We start from the raw sequence: 27379 nt of genomic DNA, 5'->3' as shown, positions 1-27379 counted from the left end.
CTTTGTTCTGCTTGCTCCAGCCTTCCCAGGGGACATTCCTCTGCCAAGGGGACCAGGGTGGTGCTGCAGGAGGAGAGTCTCCTGTCCCTCTTGGGCTCCTCTTGATGGGCAGTCAGTGGCTGTCAGCTTTGTCCAAGGGGTGGGGATGGGATGGGATGGGATGGGATGGGATGGGATGGGATGGGATGGGATGGGATGGGATGGGATGGGATGGGATGGGATGGGATGGGAAGGGATGGGATGGGGAAGCCACTGCCAGGAGTGCAGTGAGTTACTGCACAACCTTGGTGGGAGGTTTGCAGGTCAGTGTGTGATGTACAACTTGCCAGCCTGTAGCTGTGCAGTGAGTTGGGGCTCAGCTCTGTCCCCATGCTGGAACACAAACCCACTTGTGGAATGTGGAATGATAAGCTGGAAAGGAGCCCAGGATGAGACCTTTCTCTTTTGGTGAGGAAACACAGCTGGTAATTTGGTTGCTCTAGAAGAAGAGAGATAGGGTTCTTTGGTTATCACTGCGTGCTGCATATTCCACACAGCAGCCCTCTGCTTTTAGTAATGTGGTACACAACATGCCTGATCCTCCCTCAGTTGTGAGCCTGGTGGAAGCATGTCCTGTTTTTCATTTGTTTATTAATTTATCATCTTGTTTTTAGCCTCTGCAAAGCTTGATATTGGTATAGAGCCTGGGAAACGTGCACAGAGCAGAGTAACAGATAGTTGTGATTTGGTTACAAGGCAATAATTTAAGTGGACAGGTTTAGCTGATAACATAAAGCACACGAGAGAAATCGCTTTGGTTTATAAATGTCAGCAGAGCCCCTGCGAGGGAGCTGCTGCCTGGTGCTGCTGCTCCAGCCAATATATTATAAGGAGATATAAACAGATGTCTGAAAAAATCTGGCTGACCAAGATTAAAAGAATGGGGCTATAAATTAAAGTCTTCCTCGGCGTCTCTTTAAGCATCTTTATGGGCAGAGCGCATCCAAATGAAGGAGTGCCAATGCTCAGAGGGACCCCCGGGTGCTTTGGGCTGCAGAGGCAGCACCCAGGGGTGGGGACAGCTTGTGGGGACAGCAGTGTCAGTCAGAGCTGGCGTGGGAGACCAAAGCCTGTCCTGGTGCTTCTGCAGCTGATAAAGGGATTAAATCAGGAACAGGAATAACACCATCCCTGCAGTGTCGCCACAGGATCAGTGTCTCCTGCTTGGAAAATAAATGCTGTTGCTCTGCTTTGACATTTATTCCCAATAAAGACCTTGTCATTTGTGCAGTGACAAGGGTTTTATCCTCTGGGAGTACTTTACCTGTTGGACACTGTCTTTTTGGCTGCGAGGCAGATGAGTGACTGAGGGGCAGGTGGGTGGCACATCCCCACATCCCCAGCAGAGGCACTGGGAGCTCTGCTTACACTCTGGGGCTTTCTCCTGATCCATCATCCCAAGGCAATGCAATAACACCTATTCAAACTGAGAGCAGGTTCAGATTGGATATTAGGGAGGAATTTTTCCCTGGGAGTGTGGGCAGGCCCTGGCACAGGGTGCCCAGAGCAGCTGTGGCTGCTCCCTGGCAGTGCCCAAGGCCAGGCTGGATGGGGCTTGGAGCAGCCTGGGATAGTGTAAGGTGTCCCTGCCATGGCAGGGGGTGGCACTGGATTAGCTTTAAGGTTCCTTTCCACCCAAGCCATTCTGTGATTCTGTGATCTTATTTTTAATTGATTTTAATTTATTTTAGTTGTGGTTAAAAAAATCCCAAGAGTGAGATATTTTTTAATTGGTAAGTGTTCCAAACCAATTGTGGGAGCAGGAGTTTGCTGTGTCCCCCTCCACAGCTGGAACCCTTCTGGCAGGTTTGTGGAGGGGATTTCACAGCTATTTCCACTCACTGGGTAGTTGATTTAGAGCTGGGAAATTAACTAGAATGGAAACTCTTCTTTCCCTTTATGAGGAGCAAGGGATGAAGTCTGGCGGCTGTAGGATTTGCAGCTCTCGGGAAGAGGGACGATTCAGTAACACATCTATGCAGTGCCTACCTGTGGATACACATATTTTATTTGTCTGAGGTGTCAAGGAGAAAAAATGTTACAAAATGGCTTAAATGAAAACGTGGTTTTGTATTTTTTAATTGAGTTTCATTTCCCAAATGCAACTTAATGCAAACAATAAGTAAAAAATTAATTTCTCTCGGGGAAAAGCTATTAACAGAATGGTTCTGTTTTAGCAGCATGTGAAGCTGTGTAATTGCTTACACATGTATTGCTCCAGTGTGTGCTCCCAGTTGTTGAATAGTATCAAATTATAGGAATCAAAGAGAATCAACTATTTTTAAGGGAAATGTCTAGAAGCTACATACTGAAACATGATTAAAATTCAGGATTTCCAGCTTACTCGTCTAAATCAGCAATTTTAATCACATTATTCAAGCCAACCCAACCTCAAACACACTTTTTACTTCAAAATACCCCAAACTAAATAAGACAGAAGACCTTCCTTGAACAGCTGTAACGTTTTTAAGTGTCAGTGTCAATCTTTTTGTTGAAAACAGGTATGTTTTTCATGGTTTATTTATTAAAGCAGCGTGTTTGTCCTACTGTGCCATGAACCTGGGCTGCTGTGCTGGGTGGGGAGGGGGAATCTCTGGAGGACCAAGAGCTGCTTAAACACATCAGGGCTGCGAGTTTTGCTCTGGGGTTCGGATGCTCCTGGTTAAATCCCATTTAGTGTGCAAAGCAGGAGCAGGAAGGGTTTGTGCCTTGGCTGATGCAGCCTCAGGGATTTGGCTGTGCTGGGGGTGCAGCTCATGAGCACCAGGTCTGGGTTTGGTTTCATTTCCTGCTTGCTGATGAGACAGTTGAGTAATGCCATGGTTGACTCTCACAATTAAAAGGGAAATGTTAAGAGAAGTTTTATAGTTGTGGTTTACCCCCCTTGTGTTGTTATCAGGGGTGCCCTGGGTTTGGGACATTTGGGAGGGTCACTCGTTCCTGTGGCAGCACCTGAGCCCCACTCAAGGTGTCAGGAAGGGATCTCCACCCCTGGGCAGGGAAGGAGGAGTCGATGGACAGAACTTTGGGGGGGCTAAAGGGTTAAAAGGTGAAACCTCCATGGTGTGGGTGAGCACATGGTGGGGAAATCCTCTGCTTTCGGTGCTTTAATATTTTCTCTATTCAGCCTGCTGTTGTGTTTTTGATAAGGTTTTAATAAACCTTTTACATTTTTGGAAGTGAGTAGCATTTCTCACACTGAGAATAGAAACAGGAGGGCTGGACCTCCCAGCCCCCCCCCCTTCTGAAGCCTGTTCCTGTGCTTTCCCTTTGGGTGATTCCCTCAATGGGATTCCATCCACCTCATTCCTCTCCCCTCGCAGGCTGCTGTGGCTGGATGCAGCTGGAGCTGTGCTGTGCTCTCTGTCAGGGGCCCTTCCCGGCTGTGTGACAGCCCAGAGCTGCCACAGCCATTGCTGGGGCTGTGACCTGGCCTGCCCAGCGCTGGTGGCACGGCCAGGAAAGCTTTGGGCTTTGGGGGGAGGCAGCCAGCCGGGCCCTGGCGGTGTCTGTGGAGGAGGGGATCGTCCTCCCGCCTCCCATTCAGCACGCGATGGCATTTCATCCTACAGAGCCTGGCCTGGAAGGGACCTTAAAGCTCACCTTGTTCCACCTCCCTGCTGTGGGAGGGATGTCTCCCACTAGAGCAGGTTAGCACTGGCTGTGTTTTCCTTGCTGGCAGAGCCCTGTCCTGGTGTTGCCCAAGCCAGGGACAGGAGATGTGATGTTGCCCTTTTCATGGAGATCCTACAAACTCCTTTCTGACCAGCACTCCACCACCAGCAAGGGGCACAGATTGGTGATGGCACCAAATTCCTGCAGAGCCCAACTTCTCAGCGTGGGAGGATGCTCCCATAGATAGACAGAGATTAAAAGTCCTGAGTATCACAAATTTAAGGAGCAGGAGGAGGTTGGGATCTGTCCATGGAAAGCATTCCAGTTGTGGAGGAGGCACATGTAGCCTATCCTCCCCTAAAATGGGGAGATAATCACACCTGTCCTCTCACATATCCAACCAATGCAACTTCCAACGGACAGGACTGATGGAGAGAAAGAGAGTCTACCAGAAATGCAAACCTTGTTTTAATAGGAAATCCTCCAAGATGGATTTTCCTGCATTTTCTAAATGCATTTATACCTATTGGATGACTACAGGCTTTGAAATGTTTCTATATGAATTGTGACAAGCATCCCAGTCTTACACAGGAAGCACGAGGTCCTTTGATCAGGGAAATGTCTCTTTGGTCTTGAACAGGGAGGGATTGATCCTGTCGTTCCCAAGACCAGAGTTTTTATCTGTGAGTACATGTATTTATTCTACAAAGTAATTACCCTTGCCTTCACTTCCCTTTGGTAGGAGATGCTCCCTGTCTCCTGCAAGCTGTTATGCTATCCCAGGTATCTTTTTAGGTAAAAGAGAGAAAAGAAAGGCTGAATAAGGAATCCTCCTCAGGAGGGAGGAGGGTCGGCAGCTTTGGTCTGTCTGTCCATCTGTGAGCAGCTCTGTGGCTGTTCACCTGCAGCCTTGCTGTCCTGGCAGGCAGAATTCCTGCATTAGGAGAAGAAGAAATGCCATCAAGAGGTAGCAACAAAATATTTCCTCCCCTTCACCCAGTACTGGGCTGGCCATTGAGATGTGTTTGTGGTGAACTGGTGAAAACCACTCTGAATTTCCTATCTTTTCTGCATTTAAAACTGAAGCTTAATGTATTCTGTGTATTTTTGTGGGCAGATAGTAGTGATCATAAATTCCTTTTAATACAGTATTTCCACACCAGCACAGCCTTGATGTGCAGCGTACCTGGTTGTACTCTGCGGGATGCTTTGATTTCCCTTTGGCAGCTGCATTTTATTCTGTCTGCCCCAATCAGCAACAATTCCCTTTTCTCCATGTAGCCTCCAAATCGACTCCTGGTGTGGAGTTTTAGTGCTCTGCTAGGACCTGGGCCAGAAGGGAGGAAGGAACCAGTATCTGCTGGGCTCAAGGTTCCACCTCCACTGTGGATCAGAGCCAGCCTGGCAGCACAGGGACACCTTTGGTGGTTCAGGGTGGCATTTCTGGGAGGGAAAAGAAGCACTTTAGGGATGCTGCTGGATGGGAGGCAGGTCAGTGGTGGATATCCCACTCCTCACTGTGTGGGATGGGGAGGAGATGCTCCCAAGGAGGGGCATGTGTCTTCAGCTCCAAGTTCCTCCCCAAGCTGGAGCAGTCCAGTGCTCTGAAATAACATGACTTTTGCTTGCAGGTCAGGCTGTTCCTGCAGGATCACACGTGCGGCTGAACCTACAGACAGGAGAGAGAGAAGCCAAACTCCCAGACAGAGAAAATGGGAAAAGTGACATAAAAGAAGACAGAAGAAGGAAAAGGTACAGATATATATATATATATGATATATATATATAAAAAGGTACAAGGCTTTGGGCTGGGTGGGCTGTGGGATTCATGCCTTTTAGTAGAGGCCAGGTTCCCCGGTGCACTCAATTCCTGCCTCTTCCTGCGATTTCATTGCTGGGTGAGGAGCTCAGCAGTGCTGACAGCAGAGGCCAGTCTGTTGTTCCCTTTGGGATGGCAGTGGAAGTGCCCTGAGTACACTTTCAGAGCACTTCATGGCTTCTCATGCCACGACATCAAAACTGCTTCCACAGAGCCTGTGGAGTTCTGGCAGAGTCTTTGGGTTGTCCTTGATTTGCAGTGTTTGGGGTGTGATGGTTCTCTCTGCGGTTTTTAGGCCAAGGTACTTCCACGGGGCTGTCTTTTGGACTTTATCTGCTGCAATCTCAACACCTTTTTCCTGTACTGCAGCAATGACATCTTGTACTGCAACGTCCAAGATGATTTGAGCTTCTGCAGAAACTAATGTAGCCTTAGCTAGGCTGGCATCATGGTGTAAGGATGCCCTAATGGTGCATGCCTCGGCCATTTGTGCAATGGTAGGTTTTGGGGAAAGTGGCATGAGGGATGAGAGAAGGAGGAAAAAGTAGAGACGTGCAAGGCATTGGGATGGGTGGCCTGTGGGATTCGTGCCTTTTATTAGAGGCCAGGTTCTCTGCTGCACTCCGTTCCTGCCTCTTCCTGAGATTTCCTTGCTGGATGAGGAGCTCAACAGTGCTGAAAGCAGAAGCCTGTCCTTCGTGTTCCCTTTGCGATGGCAGTGGAAGTGCCCTGAGTGCACATTCAGAGGCACCTTCATGGCTTCTCATGCCACGACACCAAAACTAAATGGGCAAGGTGGCTTCTTTGAATGACATTTAGTCCTTTGAAATATCTGCAGCAAGTGGTCTGAAACTGCTTTGTGAGCCTGCTCCTTGGGATCAGCTGTGAGGGGGGGAGGGCTGGCCTGCTCCCAGTGCTGTGTCCCACTGGGAGCAGCCCCACAGGCTCACCTGCAGAGCAGGCACTGCCAGAGGCCCTGGAGATCTCAGCTGCCCTGCACGCAGCTTTGTAAAGCTGCTGTAAGCATCAGCTGGTGCTGACTTTCCCCTTGGAAGTCTTGGTTTAGCTCCTATGGGGAATTTGTTTCCTGAAGCGTGTGGGATTTCCCCCTGCCAGCTGTGATGGGGATGCTCGGGGAGTGAGGGGCTTTGGGGGCAGCTGCCCGGGCAGGGACTGAGCTGGGGGCCCTGTTGGGCCCATGGCCCCCAGCAGCAGCAGCAGCAGCAGCAGGCCCAGGGCCCAAAGCCCCGTGCCCCCTGCCCAGCAGAGGCTGCCCTGTCCCTGCAGCTGTCACCCCAGTGGGGCCCAGGGGCCAGTGGCCGCTGCCAGCAGCAGGAATGCGGGCAGGGTGAGGATGCCCTGGCTTGGCTTTTGTCTCTGGAACAATCCGGGCTCAGGGCAGTGCAGAGCAGGCTGGGAAGCAGAGGCCGGAGCCTTTGGAGGCTGCAAGCTTTAAAGATCAGCCCCTGCAGCAGCCCAGATCCAGGTGCCCCAGTTGCCAAGGCTGTGGTGGCCTTCAGAGCGTGCAGGTGGATTTTGCAAGCCTGTGGCCTGCTGCGGGCTCTGGGCCCGGGAGTGCCTGTGGCTCCAGCAGGAAGGGTGGCTGAAGGTTTGCTGCCTGCTTTGGTGGCGTGGCTGCAGGGGCCAGTGCTGTGAGAGCCCCCTGTGTGAGAGCTGGAGACAGCTGAGCTCTTGGGGACACCGCTGTGCCCCAGGCCAGGAAGAGCAGCAGTGCCCAGTGCCAGGAGTGGTGTCAGTGGGAGCCCCTGTGCACAGGGACTCCCAGCACCAGGGTGGCCGTGCCAGGACCCCCAGGGACCTGCAGCCCCGGGAAGCCGGAACAAGTGGAACCCACAAGTGTGCAAAGGCTGTTTGTGCGCAAAGGAATGGCAAGGGAAGTCAGGTTTTAAAAGAAACAGTATTTATTTGCCGAAGATCGCAAATCTAGGATTTATAGAACAGGTTTCTTTGTAACAATCTTCTTTGCAACAACAACAACAACAATGTACAGAACATATTTACATGGGATCCAATGGAATACCAATCTTCAAAACGTATTTACAGAGAACTTCGAATGAACTGAACGTATTTACAAGAAACTTCCAAACTTTCCAACACGCTTACAAAGGCATGGCATGTGTGCCATCATCTGCATCAGTCCTGGAAGAAAGGAAGCAGCAGAGCTGGACTCAGCTGCCAGCACTGGGCCCAGCAGGGCTGGGAGCTGGGCCGCAGGGGCGGGGACGGGGCTGGCAGGGCTGGCGTGGCCCCAGGCAAGCGCAGGGCAGGCCGGGGCTGGTGCTTGTGCCACCACAATGCAGGCCCCCTGCGGGCACCGTGTCCCTGAGCGGGGCCATCCAGCCCAGCCCCAGCCTGGAGTCAGGGGAGCCCCAGTGTCTGTGGGCAGGGCGTGGGAAGCATCTGCCTGTCTTACTTGTGGGGCTCCATCTTCAGCCAAGGACCATGGGCTCCTCCTCATCCTTCTCGTCAACTTCCATCTCTTCGATGTTGTCCTCCTCCTCAACCTCCATCTCTTCGATGTTGTCCTCCTCCTCTACTTCCATCTCCTCGATGTCATCCTCCTCCTCTACTTCCATCTCCTCGATGTCATCCTCCTCCTCTACTTCCATCTCCTCGATGTCATCCTCCTCCTCTACTTCCATCTCCTCGATGTCATCCTCCTCCTCTACTTCCATCTCCTCGATGTTCTCCTCTTCCTCTACTTCCATGTCTTCAACAGGGGAGGAGATGGAAGGAGAGGAGGAGTCCACCTCCATCATCTCTTCCTCATCCAGGCCCAGGTCCACTTTCATGTCCTCCACAGTGTCTCTGGCAGTCTGCAAGGGGCAGCACAATCTCCCAGTGGGTTTCCTGTCCCACACCATCCATTCCCACATGGCTGCAGCCTGCCCAAGCTGCGTGCCCCCTGCCTGGAATGGCACCGTACCTCCAGTGGCACATCAGCACTCATCCTGCTGGGATTGGCGCTCCAGAGCATGCGGCAGGAAAAGCCCAGGCAGCAGCAGCAGCTCAGCGCTGAGGGGCAGAGCACACAGCGAGCAGCAACTGACCCTTGGCAGCCGGTGGAGTGTCTGCTCTGCTCGTTTCCAGGTCCTGGACGTTCCACCTGGAGCCCTCTGGGAGCTGTGATGTCACAGAAAGTTCAGGGTCGCTGCGCAGTGGGAGATGGGGATGGCAGAATGATCAAATCCTTGCATGGTTTGGCTTGGAAGGGACCCGCAAGATGATCTGGTTGCAAGCCGAGCAACCTCCCAGCACACCAGGTTGCTGCGGCCCCTGTCTCTCCTGGCCTCGGATGTTCCTGGGGATGGGGCATCCACTGCCCCTCTGCCGTGGTCCCTGTGTCAGGGACCAGCATGCTGAGAGTAAAGAACTTCTTGCCATCATCAAATTTCTTCCAACTCTTGCAGTTTGATCCCATTCCCCCTTGTGCTGTCACTAGAGTTCCTGACAAAGAATCCTCTCCCACTCCCCTGTAGCTCCTTCCCAAACTGCAAAGGTGCTCTGAGGTCTTCAGTGACTTTGTGTACTGTCATGGTTTGACACTGGCACAATGCCAGTGCCCCCATGAAGATACCTTCTCCCTGGTAGCTGCTGTGAGATGTGACCAGGAATAAGCAAAGCAGGCTCCTACTTAGGGAAAAAGAACCAGAACTTTATTAACTACTCTACAACTACAGATAAAAAGGAACACACACACACAGGGAAAATGAAAACTTCACAAGTGCATTTCTTCCTCTCCCCACCAAATTTCCAACACAATACATTTGGTTCCTCAAATCACCAACTCTCGGTCCAGCAGCACCTTTTAGACAATCAATCCTCAGTTCATCAAGAGGAGAGGAGTCCTTCTTGTGCCATGGGCTTCCCCTGGAAACACAGCTGAAGCCTCGTGTGTTTCTGTGTCACTCGTGGCACTGCCTGGAGAACATCTGCCATCGTGACTTCTTCCTTTTCATGTCCAGTGCTCTCACCACTGAACACGGACCAGAGCTGCTTCTAGGGTTGTCTTTTAAGGATGCTCTGTCCCGATCCAAAAAAGGCACAGTCTCTCCTTTGGGACACCTGTCCCCACAATCTCTCCTTTGGGACACCTGTCCCCCCCATATTTTCACCCCCTGGGGCCGAGGGGCGTCAACACTGAACCCTCTTGGTTCTGAGGCCATTGCCTCCCCCTAGAATGCAGTCTCTGTATCACAAGGAACATGGTTCTGTCCATGGCTATACAAAAAGAGTCCAGCAAAAGCTACTCCATCATCTCTTCCCACTAGGATTCTTCTCTATTCTTCTACTATCTCTCACTCGCCCAGACCTCTCTCACACTGGCCCATTTCCTTCCTCATCTTCCACTCTATCTTCTAGGAAAGGTCAATGTTCTGTAAAGTTCTCATTCTCCAAAAAAGGGGTTAAAAGCTCCTACAAGCGGCCGGCTGAACCCCCCCCTCTTCTCCGTCCCAGCCGTGCTGCCGGCGCAGGCCCATGTTTATCAAGTCTCAAGGTTACAGTCCCAGGCAGCGGCTCTCTCTCTCTCTCTCTCTCTGTGTCTCTCAGGGGGGGCTGCCCGATGGCTCCCGGTGTCTCTCTCTCTCTCTTCCACCCTTCCACCCCCGGGCTCAGGCCTACCTCTCCCGGCCACATGGCTTTCCCCTCCCCCTGCCCAGCCAGCAGCTGCACCGGGGGAGAGACCCGAACTCTTTCCCACCGGAAACCCAAGAGGACCCTCCCAGGGGAGAGCTCTGCTTTTAACCCCGTGTTCTCAGAGGCGTGTCCAAGTCCCAGTGGCCAGGTTAAATGCCAAAAAGCTGCAAGCTTTAAAGATCAGCCCCTGCAGCAGCCCAGATCCAGGTGCCCCAGTTGCCAAGGCTGTGGTGGCCTTCAGAGCGTGCAGGTGGATTTTGCAAGCCTGTGGCCTGCTGCGGGCTCTGGGCCCGGGAGTGCCTGTGGCTCCAGCAGGAAGGGTGGCTGAAGGTTTGCTGCCTGCTTTGGTGGCGTGGCTGCAGGGGCCAGTGCTGTGAGAGCCCCCTGTGTGAGAGCTGGAGACAGCTGAGCTCTTGGGGACACCGCTGTGCCCCAGGCCAGGAAGAGCAGCAGTGCCCAGTGCCAGGAGTGGTGTCAGTGGGAGCCCCTGTGCACAGGGACTCCCAGCACCAGGGTGGCCGTGCCAGGACCCCCAGGGACCTGCAGCCCCGGGAAGCCGGAACAAGTGGAACCCACAAGTGTGCAAAGGCTGTTTGTGCGCAAAGGAATGGCAAGGGAAGTCAGGTTTTAAAAGAAACAGTATTTATTTGCCGAAGATCGCAAATCTAGGATTTATAGAACAGGTTTCTTTGTAACAATCTTCTTTGCAACAACAACAACAACAATGTACAGAACATATTTACATGGGATCCAATGGAATACCAATCTTCAAAACGTATTTACAGAGAACTTCGAATGAACTGAACGTATTTACAAGAAACTTCCAAACTTTCCAACACACTTACAAAGGCATGGCATGTGTGCCATCATCTGCATCAGTCCTGGAAGAAAGGAAGCAGCAGAGCTGGACTCAGCTGCCAGCACTGGGCCCAGCAGGGCTGGGAGCTGGGCCGCAGGGGCGGGGACGGGGCTGGCAGGGCTGGCGTGGCCCCAGGCAAGCGCAGGGCAGGCCGGGGCTGGTGCTTGTGCCACCACAATGCAGGCCCCCTGCGGGCACCGTGTCCCTGAGCGGGGCCATCCAGCCCAGCCCCAGCCTGGAGTCAGGGGAGCCCCAGTGTCTGTGGGCAGGGCGTGGGAAGCATCTGCCTGTCTTACTTGTGGGGCTCCATCTTCAGCCAAGGACCATGGGCTCCTCCTCATCCTTCTCGTCAACTTCCATCTCTTCGATGTTGTCCTCCTCCTCAACCTCCATCTCTTCGATGTTGTCCTCCTCCTCTACTTCCATCTCCTCGATGTCATCCTCCTCCTCTACTTCCATCTCCTCGATGTCATCCTCCTCCTCTACTTCCATCTCCTCGATGTTCTCCTCTTCCTCTACTTCCATGTCTTCAACAGGGGAGGAGATGGAAGGAGAGGAGGAGTCCACCTCCATCATCTCTTCCTCATCCAGGCCCAGGTCCACTTTCATGTCCTCCACAGTGTCTCTGGCAGTCTGCAAGGGGCAGCACAATCTCCCAGTGGGTTTCCTGTCCCACACCATCCATTCCCACATGGCTGCAGCCTGCCCAAGCTGCGTGCCCCCTGCCTGGAATGGCACCGTACCTCCAGTGGCACATCAGCACTCATCCTGCTGGGATTGGCGCTCCAGAGCATGCGGCAGGAAAAGCCCAGGCAGCAGCAGCAGCTCAGCGCTGAGGGGCAGAGCACACAGCGAGCAGCAACTGACCCTTGGCAGCCGGTGGAGTGTCTGCTCTGCTCGTTTCCAGGTCCTGGACGTTCCACCTGGAGCCCTCTGGGAGCTGTGATGTCACAGAAAGTTCAGGGTCGCTGCGCAGTGGGAGATGGGGATGGCAGAATGATCAAATCCTTGCATGGTTTGGCTTGGAAGGGACCCGCAAGATGATCTGGTTGCAAGCCGAGCAACCTCCCAGCACACCAGGTTGCTGCGGCCCCTGTCTCTCCTGGCCTCGGATGTTCCTGGGGATGGGGCATCCACTGCCCCTCTGCCGTGGTCCCTGTGTCAGGGACCAGCATGCTGAGAGTAAAGAACTTCTTGCCATCATCAAATTTCTTCCAACTCTTGCAGTTTGATCCCATTCCCCCTTGTGCTGTCACTAGAGTTCCTGACAAAGAATCCTCTCCCACTCCCCTGTAGCTCCTTCCCAAACTGCAAAGGTGCTCTGAGGTCTTCAGTGACTTTGTGTACTGTCATGGTTTGACACTGGCACAATGCCAGTGCCCCCATGAAGATACCTTCTCCCTGGTAGCTGCTGTGAGATGTGACCAGGAATAAGCAAAGCAGGCTCCTACTTAGGGAAAAAGAACCAGAACTTTATTAACTACTCTACAACTACAGATAAAAAGGAACACACACACACAGGGAAAATGAAAACTTCACAAGTGCATTTCTTCCTCTCCCCACCAAATTTCCAACACAATACATTTGGTTCCTCAAATCACCAACTCTCGGTCCAGCAGCACCTTTTAGACAATCAATCCTCAGTTCATCAAGAGGAGAGGAGTCCTTCTTGTGCCATGGGCTTCCCCTGGAAACACAGCTGAAGCCTCGTGTGTTTCTGTGTCACTCGTGGCACTGCCTGGAGAACATCTGCCATCGTGACTTCTTCCTTTTCATGTCCAGTGCTCTCACCACTGAACACGGACCAGAGCTGCTTCTAGGGTTGTCTTTTAAGGATGCTCTGTCCCGATCCAAAAAAGGCACAGTCTCTCCTTTGGGACACCTGTCCCCACAATCTCTCCTTTGGGACACCTGTCCCCCCCATATTTTCACCCCCTGGGGCCGAGGGGCGTCAACACTGAACCCTCTTGGTTCTGAGGCCATTGCCTCCCCCTAGAATGCAGTCTCTGTATCACAAGGAACATGGTTCTGTCCATGGCTATACAAAAAGAGTCCAGCAAAAGCTACTCCATCATCTCTTCCCACTAGGATTCTTCTCTATTCTTCTACTATCTCTCACTCGCCCAGACCTCTCTCACACTGGCCCATTTCCTTCCTCATCTTCCACTCTATCTTCTAGGAAAGGTCAATGTTCTGTAAAGTTCTCATTCTCCAAAAAAGGGGTTAAAAGCTCCTACAAGCGGCCGGCTGAACCCCCCCCTCTTCTCCGTCCCAGCCGTGCTGCCGGCGCAGGCCCATGTTTATCAAGTCTCAAGGTTACAGTCTCAGGCAGCAGCTCTCTCTCTCTCTCTCTCTCTGTGTCTCTCAGGGGGGGCTGCCCGATGGCTCCCGGTGTCTCTCTCTCTCTCTTCCACCCTTCCACCCCCGGGCTCAGGCCTACCTCTCCCGGCCACATGGCTTTCCCCTCCCCCTGCCCAGCCAGCAGCTGGGCCGGGGGAGAGACCCGAACTCTTTCCCACCGGAAACCCAAGAGGACCCTCCCAGGGGAGAGCTCTGCTTTTAACCCCGTGTTCTCAGAGGCGTGTCCAAGTCCCAATGGCCAGGTTAAATGCCAATATTAAAGTCTGAATATCCATTGGCCAAAAACACAGCATCCCAAAAAACACATTTCCTGTCAAACCACCACATGTACTATGTTCATAAGCTGAAATCTCCAAGGTGAGTCTTTCATGCCCTCTGCAATGATTTAGTGGCACAGGCGTGGTTCCTCTATTGCAACTTGAAATTCTGATATCTCAGTTCATCAGCTGTTTTTATTGTGGTAGGGCTTGAGATTTTGGGTCAGCAGAGCCTCTGATTGTCAGGGAGAGTTGTCTGCCAGCCCCACACAGAATCCAGCGCTCAGACCAATCTTTCCTTGAGTATGGTGGGTTTTTTCATTTTTTTCCTCCTGCCCTTAGCCATTGCTACAACATCACAGTGAAAATAGATTAGAGGCAATTTTTCACTCATAACATGTTCTGGTTTGTTTTGTTTCTTCTGCAAGGCTGGGCAAGGTTGATCTCAATGCAAATTCATTCACATCTGAGGAGCTCAAAAAGGCCTTGGCTAAAATGAAGGAAAGTGAGAAGGCAGAAAGGAAGGTGAGTTTCCCGTTTCTAAAGCAATGCACATTGCAGGGATGTGAAAACACCCTGTTACACTCTGCTGAAATATAATGGTTAAAATGATTGCTTGGAAAACTGTGTGCAAACTAATTTTGTGGTGAGTATGGACCTAAAATACCTTTCTTAACCTGTTAGTGATATTGTTCCCTGACTTTTCTGTATGACTCTAAGATTCTGTGAATGGTTTGGGTTGGATAGGACCTTAAAGCTGATCCAGTCCCACCCATGCCATGGGCAGGGACACCTTCCCCTATCTCGGGTTGCTCCAAGCCCTGTTCAAGCTGGCCTTCAACAGTTCCAGGGATCCAGGGTCAGCTGCAGCTGCTCTGAACAATGTAATTTATCTGTTTCACTGCAGCTCAATTCACAAAAATGTCTGCAGACCCCAAAGGGAACTGGATTGCAGCTGACGGTATTTATGGAGGGTATTTCCCTTTACTCTCCTTGCTTTAGGTTTCCAGCCTTTGCCCTAGATAGCAAAACCCAAGTGGCCATGGTGAAGCAGGGGCTGAAGTTTCCTTACACAAGCTCCAAGTTGTCCATTTAGTTACAAAACAACCCACAACCCGAAGTAAATAGGTGGGATGATGTGTGACTCATCAGGTGCATCAGAGCCTCTTTCCCTTCTCCCCCTCAGTAGCATTTGTTTAACCCTCGCTCCTCCTGCTGCCTTGGTGTTGGCTCACTCAAGCAAAAACTGAAAGAGGAGTCAAGGCTCTAAAGTTCTGGTGTCACAGAAAGGCTTTTTCTTCCCTTATGTGGCAGCACGGCATGATTTCATTTGCTGGAGATTATTTCCATAGCAGCATTGCTGATTGATTGCAGGGCTGCTGAAAAGGGCTGCTGGAAATGAGGATCATTGAAATGCAAAAATTAGTGATACTCTATTAGGTGAAAATAAGCCATATTTTAAAACCCCCTGTTAGAATAGCTTTTGTCCCAGCAACTGGGCTAAAAGCAGCTACATCTAATGGACCTAAAGTATTCCATTTGCAGTCACTCCTGCAGAGAGCAAATCCATCCCCGAAGGCTCTGTGTCAGAGGAAATGGAGTTACACTGAGCCTCTCTGTGCTCCGGCAGAGGCAGCTCGGGGAGGGGTGGGTTGGGTGTGGTACCTCTGGTACCACATTCCATTGACACAGCTTTCACCTCCATTGCTCACTTGGTTTTCCTCCTGCCCTCTCTGATCCCTCATGGGGAGCAGGACACCAGCAAACCCTCCAGCTGAGGCTCACTCTGCATACAAACACATCTTGGCATGTGTGACAAATCCCTTCCAAAAGGGGCTTTCTGCCTTTCTCCTGTCCTTGGGGCAGCCCAGCTCCAGCATGGCCTCTCTGCTGCTTCTGTCCCCTGCAGGAGCAGACTCTGTCCCCAGTGCCACCAGTGCTGATGTTCCTGCACCTCTGGGGCTCTCTGAGATCTCTGACAGATCCTTTCCTCCTCACCACATGTTTTGTGTCAGCTCTCTTTGTTCAGGGCAGCCTTTGGGGTGCTGTTACTATGAGGGAGATGAGTTCAGCACAGGCTGTCTGCTGGCCAAGCCCCATGGCACAGCATGTCAGCTGCCCCCACCTTATCACTACTCCTCCTGCCTCCCTTTCTGACAGCTTCTGTCCCCACACCTCTCCCTAGGAGATAGACTCTTCCTGGAATTTGCTCAATGCTTGGAATGGCAAAAGCATCTTTGTCTATGTCTGAGAGTGGAGACTCCCTCGGACTCCCTTGGAGTCACTGGGCACTTAGGGCTGGATGGAACCTCTGGAGCTCTGCAGCCTCATGTCCAGTTCCAGAGATGTTTAGCTGTAAGATCAGGGAGGTGCCTCAGGGCTTTTTGCAGCCAGGTTTTGAGAAGATCCACTTGCAGGCAAGCAGAGAACAGCAGTACTGCTGCCTGTGGGCTTGATGTTGAGCTGGATGGAAATGGGATGTAGAAATGGTGCACAAATAGTCTAGAGATGTAGAAGTGGTGCACAAAGCCCTACTGTTCACTCATATTGTGTGTATCTCACAGCTCGCTGGGTTCCTGGGCTTCTCAGAAGGACCCTGCCCCTGCACCTCCGATGTACAGCAATAAATCCATTGGCACAGACAGCCAGGTCCCCTTTGTGAATTTTGGGGCTGGCACTCCTTTCTGTGTCTGTCTTGTCTCTCTTCATCTCCTGTCTTCACATCTGGTTTCCTCCTTCTGTTTCCAAGGCCCGAGAGGAAGAGGTGAGGAAGAAGTTCCGGCCCATAGAGCAGCTGAAGGAGGAGTTTGAAAAGCTGAACATGAAGATAGAAACAGATTATGAAATTATGGTTAAATTAATCAGCAAATTCAACAGCTCTGCCTCCACGCTGGATGAGAAAGTCGCGGCGCTTTATGATCTCGAATATTATGTTCACCAGGTAACAAGAATGCCTCAGTAACTACCGTGTAAAATCCAGGGGATACGGTGTCATAAATGGGGCTTTATTTTTCTTATCAGTATCAGGTAATACAAATTGCTTAATTACCATAATCCTGGGACAATAACAGACAGCAGAGGACTAGTGCAGGCTTATTTTATATCCAGGTTGGAATTAATCATTGCTTGTGCCAGGAGCCAGCAGTATCCTGGTGGTTGCCTGATTTGTTGTCTGTTCTCAGGCTGGTGTTCTTATCCTCTCTTTTTCCTCTTTTATCTCCTTAATGTTACAAAATGGGGTTTTAGCTGCCATTTTTGGGTAAGTAGAGTGGTGGTTGCTCAGAAAAGAATTATTTTCTCTCTGCTTCCATGGAAAGCTGCCGTGGTTGATGGTAGGTGCCCTTGTATCAGTTCACAGAGAACGTCTTTGTACCAGGGAAGGCGACAGCCACCCAAAATCCCCTATTTTGTCTTGGTGTGAGTAAGCAGTGGCAAGCAGAGCCTCGCTGTGCTAATTAGCTCTGTGTGAGGGTGAACATATTTCCTGGCATCTCGCTTCCTCGGGTTTGTGCTCACACTTTCCCCCCCTCTCTCTGATCTCTCTTGCTCTGCTTTCAGCTCACACATTCCTACCTCCCCTTGGATGCAGCTGCAGGCACAGAATTCTGCTCCCCTGGGCTTGGTGCCTGCCTTGGTGCCACCCCTGGGAGGGTGTCTGGGCATCCAGCCTCTGCTCTGCCATGTGGGAAAGGACTTGACTTCTCCCTCCCCAGTGACTGGGAGAGTCTGGAGTGCACTGGGAGAGTTTCCAGTGGCACTTTGTCATTTCAGAGGGTGAATGGGACAACTCTTGGGAAGTGCCAGTGCAAGCCCTTTCACTGGAACAGCACCTGTTGAACCAAATGTGGTATTTGGGGGCAGGTAGCTGAAGTGTTGCTGCTATGAGAGAGAGAGTCCATGTGCCAGCTGATACAAGTGTTATTTCCAGGGCTCTTTGTCTTGAATTTCCACTCTGAATTGTCATTGTGGGCATGCAGAGGCTTCCTTGCTGTTTGTTCTCCCTGCTTTTGTGTCACTGACGGCATCTGTGTGACTCAGAGAATAACTGTGAACAATGGGCACCCAAAGAGCTTCATATTTGTACTCAGGGCTAATCTTGCCTGATTAAGGGTGCCAGAGCATCAGGCCATTGTGCTAAAAAGCAACCCCCAAATGCCCTGGGATGCCTTGGATTCCAGCATAGCAGTCTGGACTATTCCAGCAGAAAATCCCTGCAGCACAGGATGGGGCAAACAATTTCAGAATGGCAGAGGAGCAGGGACTGGAGCATCAAAGGGAAGCACATGCAGCATCAAAGGGGTCAGAGAGGGGGAATGGCAGGAGGCTGGCAGGAGCACAGGGGCTCCTTTGTGCGCCGATCACAGCGCTGCTCTGTGCCCGCGCTGTCGGGGCAGATGGCTGGGCAGCACCTTCTCGTCAGGCAGGAAGCTGATAAGAAATATGACTTGTCTCTAAGCCAGCATGGCTTTTCCTCCTCTTTCTTCTTCCAGTCAGTCGAATGCGTCCAGAGCATTATCTCTGCTTGGGACTGACTTTAGCAGCAGTGGCTTAATGTAATTACTGAACAGCAGCCAAAGGACGCTTGTGCTGCATAACCCTGGAAGGGCTGAACTGTCAGGACTCCTCTGCAGCAAGTCACAGCCCAGGTGTGGGTGGCCCAGGACAGGTGTAGGGCCACTTTGCAGGTCCCACCTTCCCCAGCCTCCATCAGAGCAGTACCGTGCTGTGCCGTGGCTTTTCAGAACTGTTCATCTCCCGGCCATCCTGCTGCTGTCTCCGGGGCACGGGATGCCCTGTGGAGTGGAAAATGCCATGCCCTGGAGGGCGTGCAAGCAAAGGCTGCTCCCTGCTCTGTGCCATGGTCACCCTGGAGCAGTGGGTGCAGGGCAGCTCGTGCCTCGGAGCGCGCTGTGGGAGCCATGGCTGGTGCCCAGCCCGGGGAGATGCTCTCTCCTGCCTTTGAAGAGTCAGCCCAAGGGCTCTGCCTTTGCTCAGCTTTTGGTTGCCAGCTCTGGTTTGCTTCTCCACAGCCACGATTCAGCTTGGCATGTTCGGGAGCCCATCTTGGAGAAGGAGTAGGAGGGTTTGGCTTGCTGGGTTATCTGTAATGCATAAAACCCAAATGCAAATGTGAAGAGGGCAGAGCGTAACTCATAAACAGCATTCACGGTGCTTGCACAGCAGTGTGTGGAGCCAAGACCCATTCTCAGGCATTGCAGGCTCTTTCTCTCAATTATTTACTCTGCTTATCTTCCCCTCTCCTCTGCTCTGACATGCTATACCATCCCTCTCTGCTAATTTCCTCTCCATCGTATGCAGTTGACATGCTGCTTTCCCTCGCTCTTCTTTTCTAACATTTTCTCTCTCACCTTCCCTCCCTATTTTCTTTCTCCTCCAATTCAAACCTGCTCCCTGAATAACTGCTGTCATATTTGCTCTTCTCCCATCCCTCCCCTCGCCTGCTTTGCCTGTGTACTTTACTCAAGAGCTCTTTTGATCTTTGGTTTTACTTCTGTGCCGATTTCAGTGGACTGAAGTGAGGTAGGAGCTGCTGCCTTGCAGCATCCACTGCTCCCCAGAGAGGTTAATACCTTCAAGTTGTTAAGTTTGAGGATTTTGTTAGTTTTAGGACTGGAGCTCTCACAACAAACAGACTCTGGTTAAAAAAGATAAACACATCTTCAGAATAAGCTTTACAGCACAACAGCACAATTTACATTCTGCCATTGTGGTGTCTCACTGACACTGGGGCAGCACAAAGGACTCTGGTACTGCTGAGGTTACAGCAGAGGGGGCTGGTTTTACCACACCAGCTGCTGGATGCAAATTCCTGCCTGTCCATACATTCCCTCTCACGCAGAAGTCAATGTCTGATTCCAGCACTAAACCAGTTTTTACAGAGGCTGAGTAATAAAAGGACCCACTGGCTGCTGAAATTGGGTTGCTGCATAGATTTCTTTGTAGATAAAGATGGGTCTGCAGAAAAGTGAGAGCTCTGGCAGGCCTGGTTTATAGGGACAGTTAAAAGAACAGCATCTGAAAGGATACAAAAGCTGTTGCAAATCCTGAATCAGCCCCAGCAGACCTGCAGAGAGCAGCTTTGCAGAGGGACAGGTGGGTATTGTCCCACTGGGGAGCAGAGATGAGCTGGAGCTCCCCAGGTCCTGCTTTGGTTGGTAACGACAGACCTGTAGGACACAAAGCTTCTTCCTTCTCCTGGGTACCTGAAATATCTGACTTGGGGCCAATTTTGATGAAGGTACATGGTTGAGATAAATATAACACTGAGCATGAAGTCATTGACTAGAAGAGTGTCCCACATGCCCTGCATGGCTTGTGGTCCTGTCCCACCCCATCAGGGGGTCGGCTTGCCCTGCTGATAACTCATTTTTATATTCTGTTTCCATCTGCCAACGATTGCTGTTGTCTCCCTGTCTTTCAGAGAGATATGTCGAATTTCTAAACCTGATTTTTCTGTGCAGGCAGAAACTGATTTTTCTGTGCAGGCAGTTCTGAGCATTCATCAGATCCTCTTTTAAACTGAAAAAAAAAATCATTGAATACCAAAATGCATCGATTTGACTTTGGACTGGATTTTGTACTTGAAGTAGTTTGTGCTGTTTCTCTAAATATTGTCTGTGAGCACTCAGAGCCTTTTCTGATCTCCTCTCCAAGAGCAGATGCCCGCTGGGACTGTGCCTGGCTAGCCCCAGATCCACTTAGAGCCAGAGGCTGATGAATGCCCACTAATGTGCAAACTTTTCCCTACTGGCAGTTAATCCATTATTGTTTGCTTAGAAAAGTCATTGTGAGGCTGCTCCCTGGGGAAGCTCCTGGCTGACCCCTCCAAGCAGGGACTGGCTTTTTCCTTCCTTGTCCATGGGAAGTTGTTGATGGAACTCATGAAGAACTCCCAGAACTGCCCATGCTCCTTGCTCCCATGCCCCCTTTGCACCCTGTTGGTGCTGACAGGCTCCTAAACATCCCTGACTCCTGGTGCTACAACCACAGCATCAATTAATTAACTTCATCTGCAAAACATGCAATTCCCTGGGTCTCCAGTAAAGGCCTGCTCAGGGGAGAGCAAAGAGCTGGAGGTTTTGACATCAGCAGATATATCGAGTTTTTGACACCACCTGAATTGCCAAAATACGTGTCAAGAGCAGTTTTGATTGCTATAATCAAAGTATTTGAGTTTCCAGCGATGCCTTCTGAGTGTGACAATGTCCTCCCACGAGGACACTGTGCCTGGGCAGCTGTGACATCGCTGCTCGTGGGCAGGGCTGTGCTGAGCTCAGCCACAGCCATTCCCTCGGAATTTTTAATTCCTTGTAAAACTCCCTGCTGGTCAGAGCAGGAGGGAAGGGATGCTGTGGGTGTGAAGGGAGGTGTTCTCTAGGGGCTGGGGCTTTGTGCTGATGGAAGCTGCTCTCTCCCAGGTGGACAATGCCAAGGATTTCCTGTCCATGGGTGGGCTCCGGCTGGTGATCGAGGGCCTGAACAGCAGCGAGGCCTTGCTGAAGGAACACGCTGCCTTTGTCCTGGGAGCTGCCCTGTCCAGGTGAGACCTGCCCTCAGCTGGGCTCTGTGCCTCTCTCCACCTCCCTTGGTTTATTTCTGATAGCAGAGACCAAAAGCTGTGTTGTGACACACCACAAAACTGTCTTGTCCCCTTCCTTGCCCTTGCAACACCCATTTCCCCTTCTCCTCAGTGTGTCCTTATCTTGCTCATTGGACATATCCAGAAGTAATGTGGTGTCAAATCCATGATTGTTTCTTGGTTTCCCCGGGCTCCCTGTTTCTACAAAGTCCAAGGGGGAAATAATTCTCCTTCGGTCCCATTGACAGCTCTCTCTGGGGGAAGATGTGACAGAGTTACAAGCACCCCAGTGAGTACCTTTGTCCTTCCTCATTCTTGTTCCTGGGCTGCTTCAGGATGGCAAGGTGCTGATTTGAGCAGTTCCCGTGGTCTTTAGAGAGAGATTTGGGCCCCATGGACACGTGCCTCTGGCATCAAAGGCGTGTTGATTAGATGTGGGGTCAGGAACAAGGGTCAGCAGCCAGAATGCAGAGGAGACTGACCTGCATGATGTTTGAGGTTCAGGGGAAGGAGCCTGCTCTGCCTCATGCTGGGGGATCCTGTGTAGTGCTTGCTGCAGGAGGTATCCTGTGGGCTCCATTGGTTTTCTTGGTGCCTCCTTTTTGATTTATGGGTTTTGGGGCTTTGCTGGGGATGTGTTATTCAGAAGTGCAGAGGCTTTAGAAATACATTGGATGGACTCAAATTCAGGATCAGAAGTGCAGAGTGAAAATTGAAGGTCAGGACTGTTTTATCTGCATATTTCTACACCTAAAAATACAGTCACCTTCTCCAGCATCATAAATTATTTATGGCTTAGTCTAACACATGGTGCACAGACCTGCATTTACTTGGCAATCTCATATGCAATGCAGTTGGCCCCTCAGCATGTGTGGAGTGATGGGTCTTGTGGACAGGAGCAGGTACCCAGGTTTATACCAGGAAAGGATCCAGCTTCTAGTCTGAAACAGAGCCTGATTTAGGGATGACAGGAAGATACTTCAGAAACAAAACCTGCTCTTCATATTTTGGTATATCTTAGTCTCTGAAACAATACTGGAGTGGTTTGCTCAGGTTCTTTATATAGACTCTTTCTGCATACAGAGAGGATCATGCAGAGGGTCTGGAAACATTTGCAGGTAACTAGTGAAATGACAGGGGCTGCTAAAGAGCTTCTTTCCAGATGTACCTGCCATGACATGGTCAGGACTACAAAAATTCATTGTCTCATGGTACCTGACAGTGTAGCAGTGGCCACAAGAGTCACACTTCTGTGTAGTATTTCTCATTCAAGTGCAAAAATCTTTGGAGAGAGCCTCTCATCTGATATGACAACATTAAACTGCTGCTTTGCAAACTTGTGGACCTTTTTTCTTTGAAGGACATTCTGGCAGATGGTAATTTGGAGTGGTTTGGATGATACATTGTCTGAGAGCTCCACTCCAAAATGTGAGGGATATTATGCCTTGGTTTGAGTTTGCTTTTTCTCCCCTTGCTGTGCTTAAGCTTTCTCAGTAGACACCTACATGCCAACTTGTCTGCTGTGTGCTCACTTGTTTAATTCGTTTGTTCATACATTTTCTCAGCTTACTCCATGCTCTAGTTAAACTGTTGGGGGCATTTCAGGTACTTCACACAGCATTTTGTGTTTTTCTGAGGGCTTGTTTTTTATTTCCTTCCCTCATGGTTGTTCCTAAGAGCCTTAGAGAGGTGGTAGGGCTTTCCAGTAAATTCCCAGAGGTGTCACAGCTCGCTGGGCTGCAGGGACATGATCTGCTCTGTGCTTGTGTGCCTGGGGCTGGTGTCAGATCCTGTGCTGGATGCTGAGCCTGGGAAGAGGCAATGGTCTGCTGCTCACCAAATGGGTCTGTGGCCACCTCCCAGGTCTCTTCAGCCAGGCTGGCTCAGGCCAGTGGTTTCAAGCCAGGCAAACATTCCCAGAGGGAAATCAGGGCATGATGATAGCAGCTCCAGAGCCTGGCACGGGAGGTCAGTAACTCCTGGCACAGTTCAGTCTGGAAGAGGGAGTTTGGCCTTGTCTGTAGACAAGTGTTTAACACAGGAGGAAACCACTGGACACAGAGTGATTCCAGACATGCCTGGATCACATCCAGAACTTTTCAGCTCTCAGAAATACCCAGATCTTCTCCAGATTTACACTGTCCTTAACTCTGCTCAGGTAGTCAAGCAGGTAAGGGATGGAACAGCTGCAGCACCCAGGTCCTGCCTGCACATGGTCCTGCCAGGACCTGGCTCAGAACTCTGGCTGTGCTGGAAGCCCATTGGAAGAAAAGGGTTTTCCAGGGGATCAGCATCCTGAGCCAACAGGCCAGGGGGCTGGCCAAGACTTGGGTCAGCAAAGGCAGGAGGAGGAGAAGGCACAACAGGGCCAGCTCAGGATTTCCCCTTCCTGATACTATTGCTCCTATTTATTTGGCTTAAAGCAGATTTGAAAAGCAGCCATAGCACAGCATGACTGGGACAGGGTCGGGACATAGGGTCCCAGGTCCAGCTGCCAGGGTCTGACCTCCTGGCATCCATCTGCCTCTGGGAGCCTCTGCCACAGGAGAGGCAGATTTCTTCACTTGACAGGGAGGAAATCAAGGTTTCATCTCATGTTTCTCTTATATGTCCTTCACTTCAGGCATTTGGGTTTTAATTGCTGAGTCTGTGACCAAATCAAACATCGTTCCATCTGGTGGAGTTCTCTGAGCACTGCCCTTATTGCAAGTCTAAAACCTCATCACACTCTTACTGTTTTTAAGCCTTTAACAAAATGTTTTTCCATTCAGCAGTTTGCAAAAGTAAACTTCATTTGAACAATCCTCAAGTGCTCTGATTGCAAATAAAAGTTAAATGCACTAACAAAAATAATTGCTAGGCATGTGGGGTTGTACATTTAGGTATCCATAATTCACTAACAGTATATGCCAATACACAGCATTATCTGGATTTCCAGTGATTGCATTAGCATAAAAGCATGTTAGAATTTATCCTGTGGTACTAACATTTAAATATATATAAGTATGAAATATTAAGATCCAGCATTTTGGAGGCAAGTGAAACTACTGTCTGTAAAATGTTCCTGCATATTTTGAAGGTACACTCCAGTATCTTCGCATGACAATCAGCATTCGCACCATTGGGTCCAAACATTACAAAAATGTCAATGTTTTATGCAAAGAGGAGCTATATTAAGCTAAAAAAGATTGCTGATGAGAGAAATGTCTTCTGATGTCCTCTGAGCTATTTACAGGCAGCATCTCCCTTTGTTCGTGGCACAGCCAGGCCTCTGTGCAATCTGTATCTCCATGTTTCACAAGAGTGGAAATGTTAGCCAGAAAGGATTATGCGTGTGATTAAAACCTCCATTTTTGAAAATTTTACCTACAGGAAACGTTTTTCCACACCAATAATTTGAACATTTTAGTATTTTGTAATAAAAGGATTTTTGTAATCCGTTTAGAAGGGGAATAATAATTTATGTTGAATGACTTCTTGAAGCTTTATCCCAAACGCTCCCTGTGTACTTAGGGATGAGTTGGAGGTGAGGATGGAGAGAAGTTAAGCTGTAGGACCTTCAAGGCAAAGGGAAGCAGTTTGTATTTCATGGGGACAAGGCAGAAGGCTCAGAGGTGAGATTTTTGGCCTGGCCAGAGTGGGGAACTGGGAGAGCAGCCACTTGTGCAGCTGCAGTGAGGGACTCATGGCATTTTGGCCAGACCTTTAAAAGCCCACCCCGTGAGGTGGCCAGGGACAAGGATGTCCCACTGATGGTCCAAGCTGACATCTGCCATGTGTCCTAGAAGGGCACAGGACAGTCCCAGCACAGCCTCTGCCCACAAGCCCAGCACTGCTGGGCTCTCACTGTTCCCTTTTGGCCTTGAGTGCTAAAATAATGTCACTGGGCTTGGTAAAGGCTTGGGAGTAAACTCATCACTGGTGAGAATTGAAGCATGATCCTCTAGCCACACACAAGAGTTTTCCATGGATTGTCTTAGCTGTTTCCCAGAGATTAAACCCCTTAAAGGATTACCATGTGCATCCTGAATACCCCATTCACCATTATTTGTATTACCCAGCTCTGAGGCTCGTTCAGAGCTTGCCCCACTCTGGTAAAGCCAAGAGAGGCACAAAACATGTGTTTGCTTCTCAAGAGAAACCTCAGAGAAGCTCCTAGAGTGATGGGCTCTGATTCCTGCTGTGCTGGGGTGTCCAACAGAGCTCAGCATCATGGGATCCACCTGGGTTTGGTTCTGCTTTTCCATTGTTTTTTCTGAGGGAAGAGGGATGTGGGAATTCTGTCTCCTTGCTCTGTCCAGCAGTCCCCTGGTGGTGCCCATTTTCCCAGAGCACAAGACTTTCCTGCTCTGTTGGAGAAGCAGCAGCCCCTCCAGGATGCCTCTGTCAAGAGGAAAGAGCTTCCACCAGATTTAAGGGGTTTGAGTTAGGTCCAGCTGTGCACTGAAACTGGTTGGTGTTCACTGATGTTAAATAACACAGAGGCCCAAGCAATAAACCCAGGAAAAGTAAAATTAAAGACCTTGCTTCAATGCTGTCTTGTAAGGACATAAGAATTTCTGTGCAGAGAAATAAATCTGGTTAGCTTAACAAGCACTGTCCCTACCCATTTATTTCCAATCCATCTTCATCCCTTCCTCCTCCAGCTTTTCCTTTTACATCCTGCAGTATTTGCCCATCTCTTTATCCACTTTCCCTGATTTTTTCAGTGGCCCTGTTTGCCCACAATATGTGTTTGCCATCTCCCAGTTGCAGTAATTCCAGCTCCACTCTTTGACTGCTTATAATTTCTTGCTTTGTAGATTGTCTCCTCTATTTTTATTCAAACTCCTGACTTGTGTGAAGTTATCAGCCTCACTGCACTTAATTTCAAATTAATTTGATTGGGTCACCTCAATTTTTTTTCTGTAATGATAATGAACTCAACCTATTTAGCCTTTCCCCATTATGAATAACCTTAACAAAAAAATGCAGTGCAGTATAAATGGGTGTTTCATCATTGTGGTTAATTACACAGAAGAATAAATCCCTAAACATTTTTCAGCCTCTGAAATCTAACAAGGAAGTGTAATTAACAATTAAAGAGTAAACTGCCATCCTTGTGCTCTCAGGAAGACAAGGAGGGAAAGGTCTAGAATCCAAGGTTTGCTCCTGGGTTTTTGGGGAGAAATGTTCAGAGCAATGCTGATGGCTGGAAGTGGCAGGGGGTGGGGTCAGGTCCTTGTCTTGTGCCAGGCGTGTTTTCCCAGGTGCCTGTGGCTGCTGGAGAGGGGACAAGGTGGGATGGACATCTTGGCCTCAGCCCGAGGGACTGGGCTTAGGCTGAGGACATTGTCCTTTCTGTAAAACAGGGGAATTCTGGAGTGAGTTCTCTGGGTTGGGCTGGTGCTGTGAGAGGACACAGAGGTCAAGCAGTGGGGATGAAATATGTGTTTGGCCTCACACCCCACGTGGGCAGTGAGCTCCCACACACTCCCCCAGCACTGGGCTCCACTGGCTTCTCCCCTTTACCCGGGGCTCAGGCAGGTGGCCTTGTCCTCCTGAGTCCTTCACACAGCAGTGGGTGCTCCCAGAGCCTGCAGGGCCTCCTCAGTCCACAGCTGCTGGTGTTCTAAGAGCTGTGGGATGTGTCCTGCCCTGCAAACAGAACAGCCAGTGCTGCCCAGGGCTGTGACAGGCATGGGGAGCACCAGGAGAGTGCTCCAGCAGAGCTTCAGCAGGGAGGCAAAGACTCATCACAGCCAGCTCATGCATTATATAAAACATGTTGTTTCTGTCTCATCGTGTTTAGTAAATGCTCTCTGCTGAAGCCTTTGAGTTATTGTGGTGGTTTCCATTTAAAATACATGTTCAGGCTGGTTACCTAATCACTTTCTGCCAAAAAAACCAGCCCAAACTTGCTGTTTCCCAGTGCAGACATGGTTCTGTAGCTGGACACAACATGTATTCCTCTGTCTCTTCAGCCACTATTCATTCATCCTTCTTGTTCTCTACAACTCCCTGGCAGGAGGGTGGAGCCAGGCAGGGGTCAGTCTCTTCCCTCAAGTAACAAGCAGTAGGACATGAGAAAACAGCCTCAGGTTCTGCCAGGGGAGGTTTAGATTAGGGAAATTTTTTTCACTGAAAGGGTTGTGAAGTACTGGAGCAGCCCTGGAGGGTTGAAAAGCTGC

The 27379-nt window shown here is 50.3% G+C and overlaps 1 protein-coding gene across 1 annotated transcript in view; it reads left to right on the top strand.

Moving 5' to 3' along the window:
* SIL1 (SIL1 nucleotide exchange factor) overlaps nt 1-27379 on the top strand; it is a 90347-nt gene that overhangs the window by 37381 nt on the left and 25587 nt on the right. The window contains 4 exon segments of the mRNA XM_054516489.1: nt 5286-5406; nt 14038-14134; nt 16359-16550; nt 21049-21170. Coding sequence (XP_054372464.1) covers nt 5286-5406; nt 14038-14134; nt 16359-16550; nt 21049-21170 — 532 coding nt within the window.

The sequence above is a fragment of the Molothrus ater genome, chromosome 15 (assembly GCF_012460135.2).
Source record: "Molothrus ater isolate BHLD 08-10-18 breed brown headed cowbird chromosome 15, BPBGC_Mater_1.1, whole genome shotgun sequence".
Lineage (NCBI taxonomy): Eukaryota > Metazoa > Chordata > Aves > Passeriformes > Icteridae > Molothrus > Molothrus ater.
Note: the sequence above shows the minus strand (reverse complement) of the source record. Positions and strands in the feature narration are given on the sequence as shown.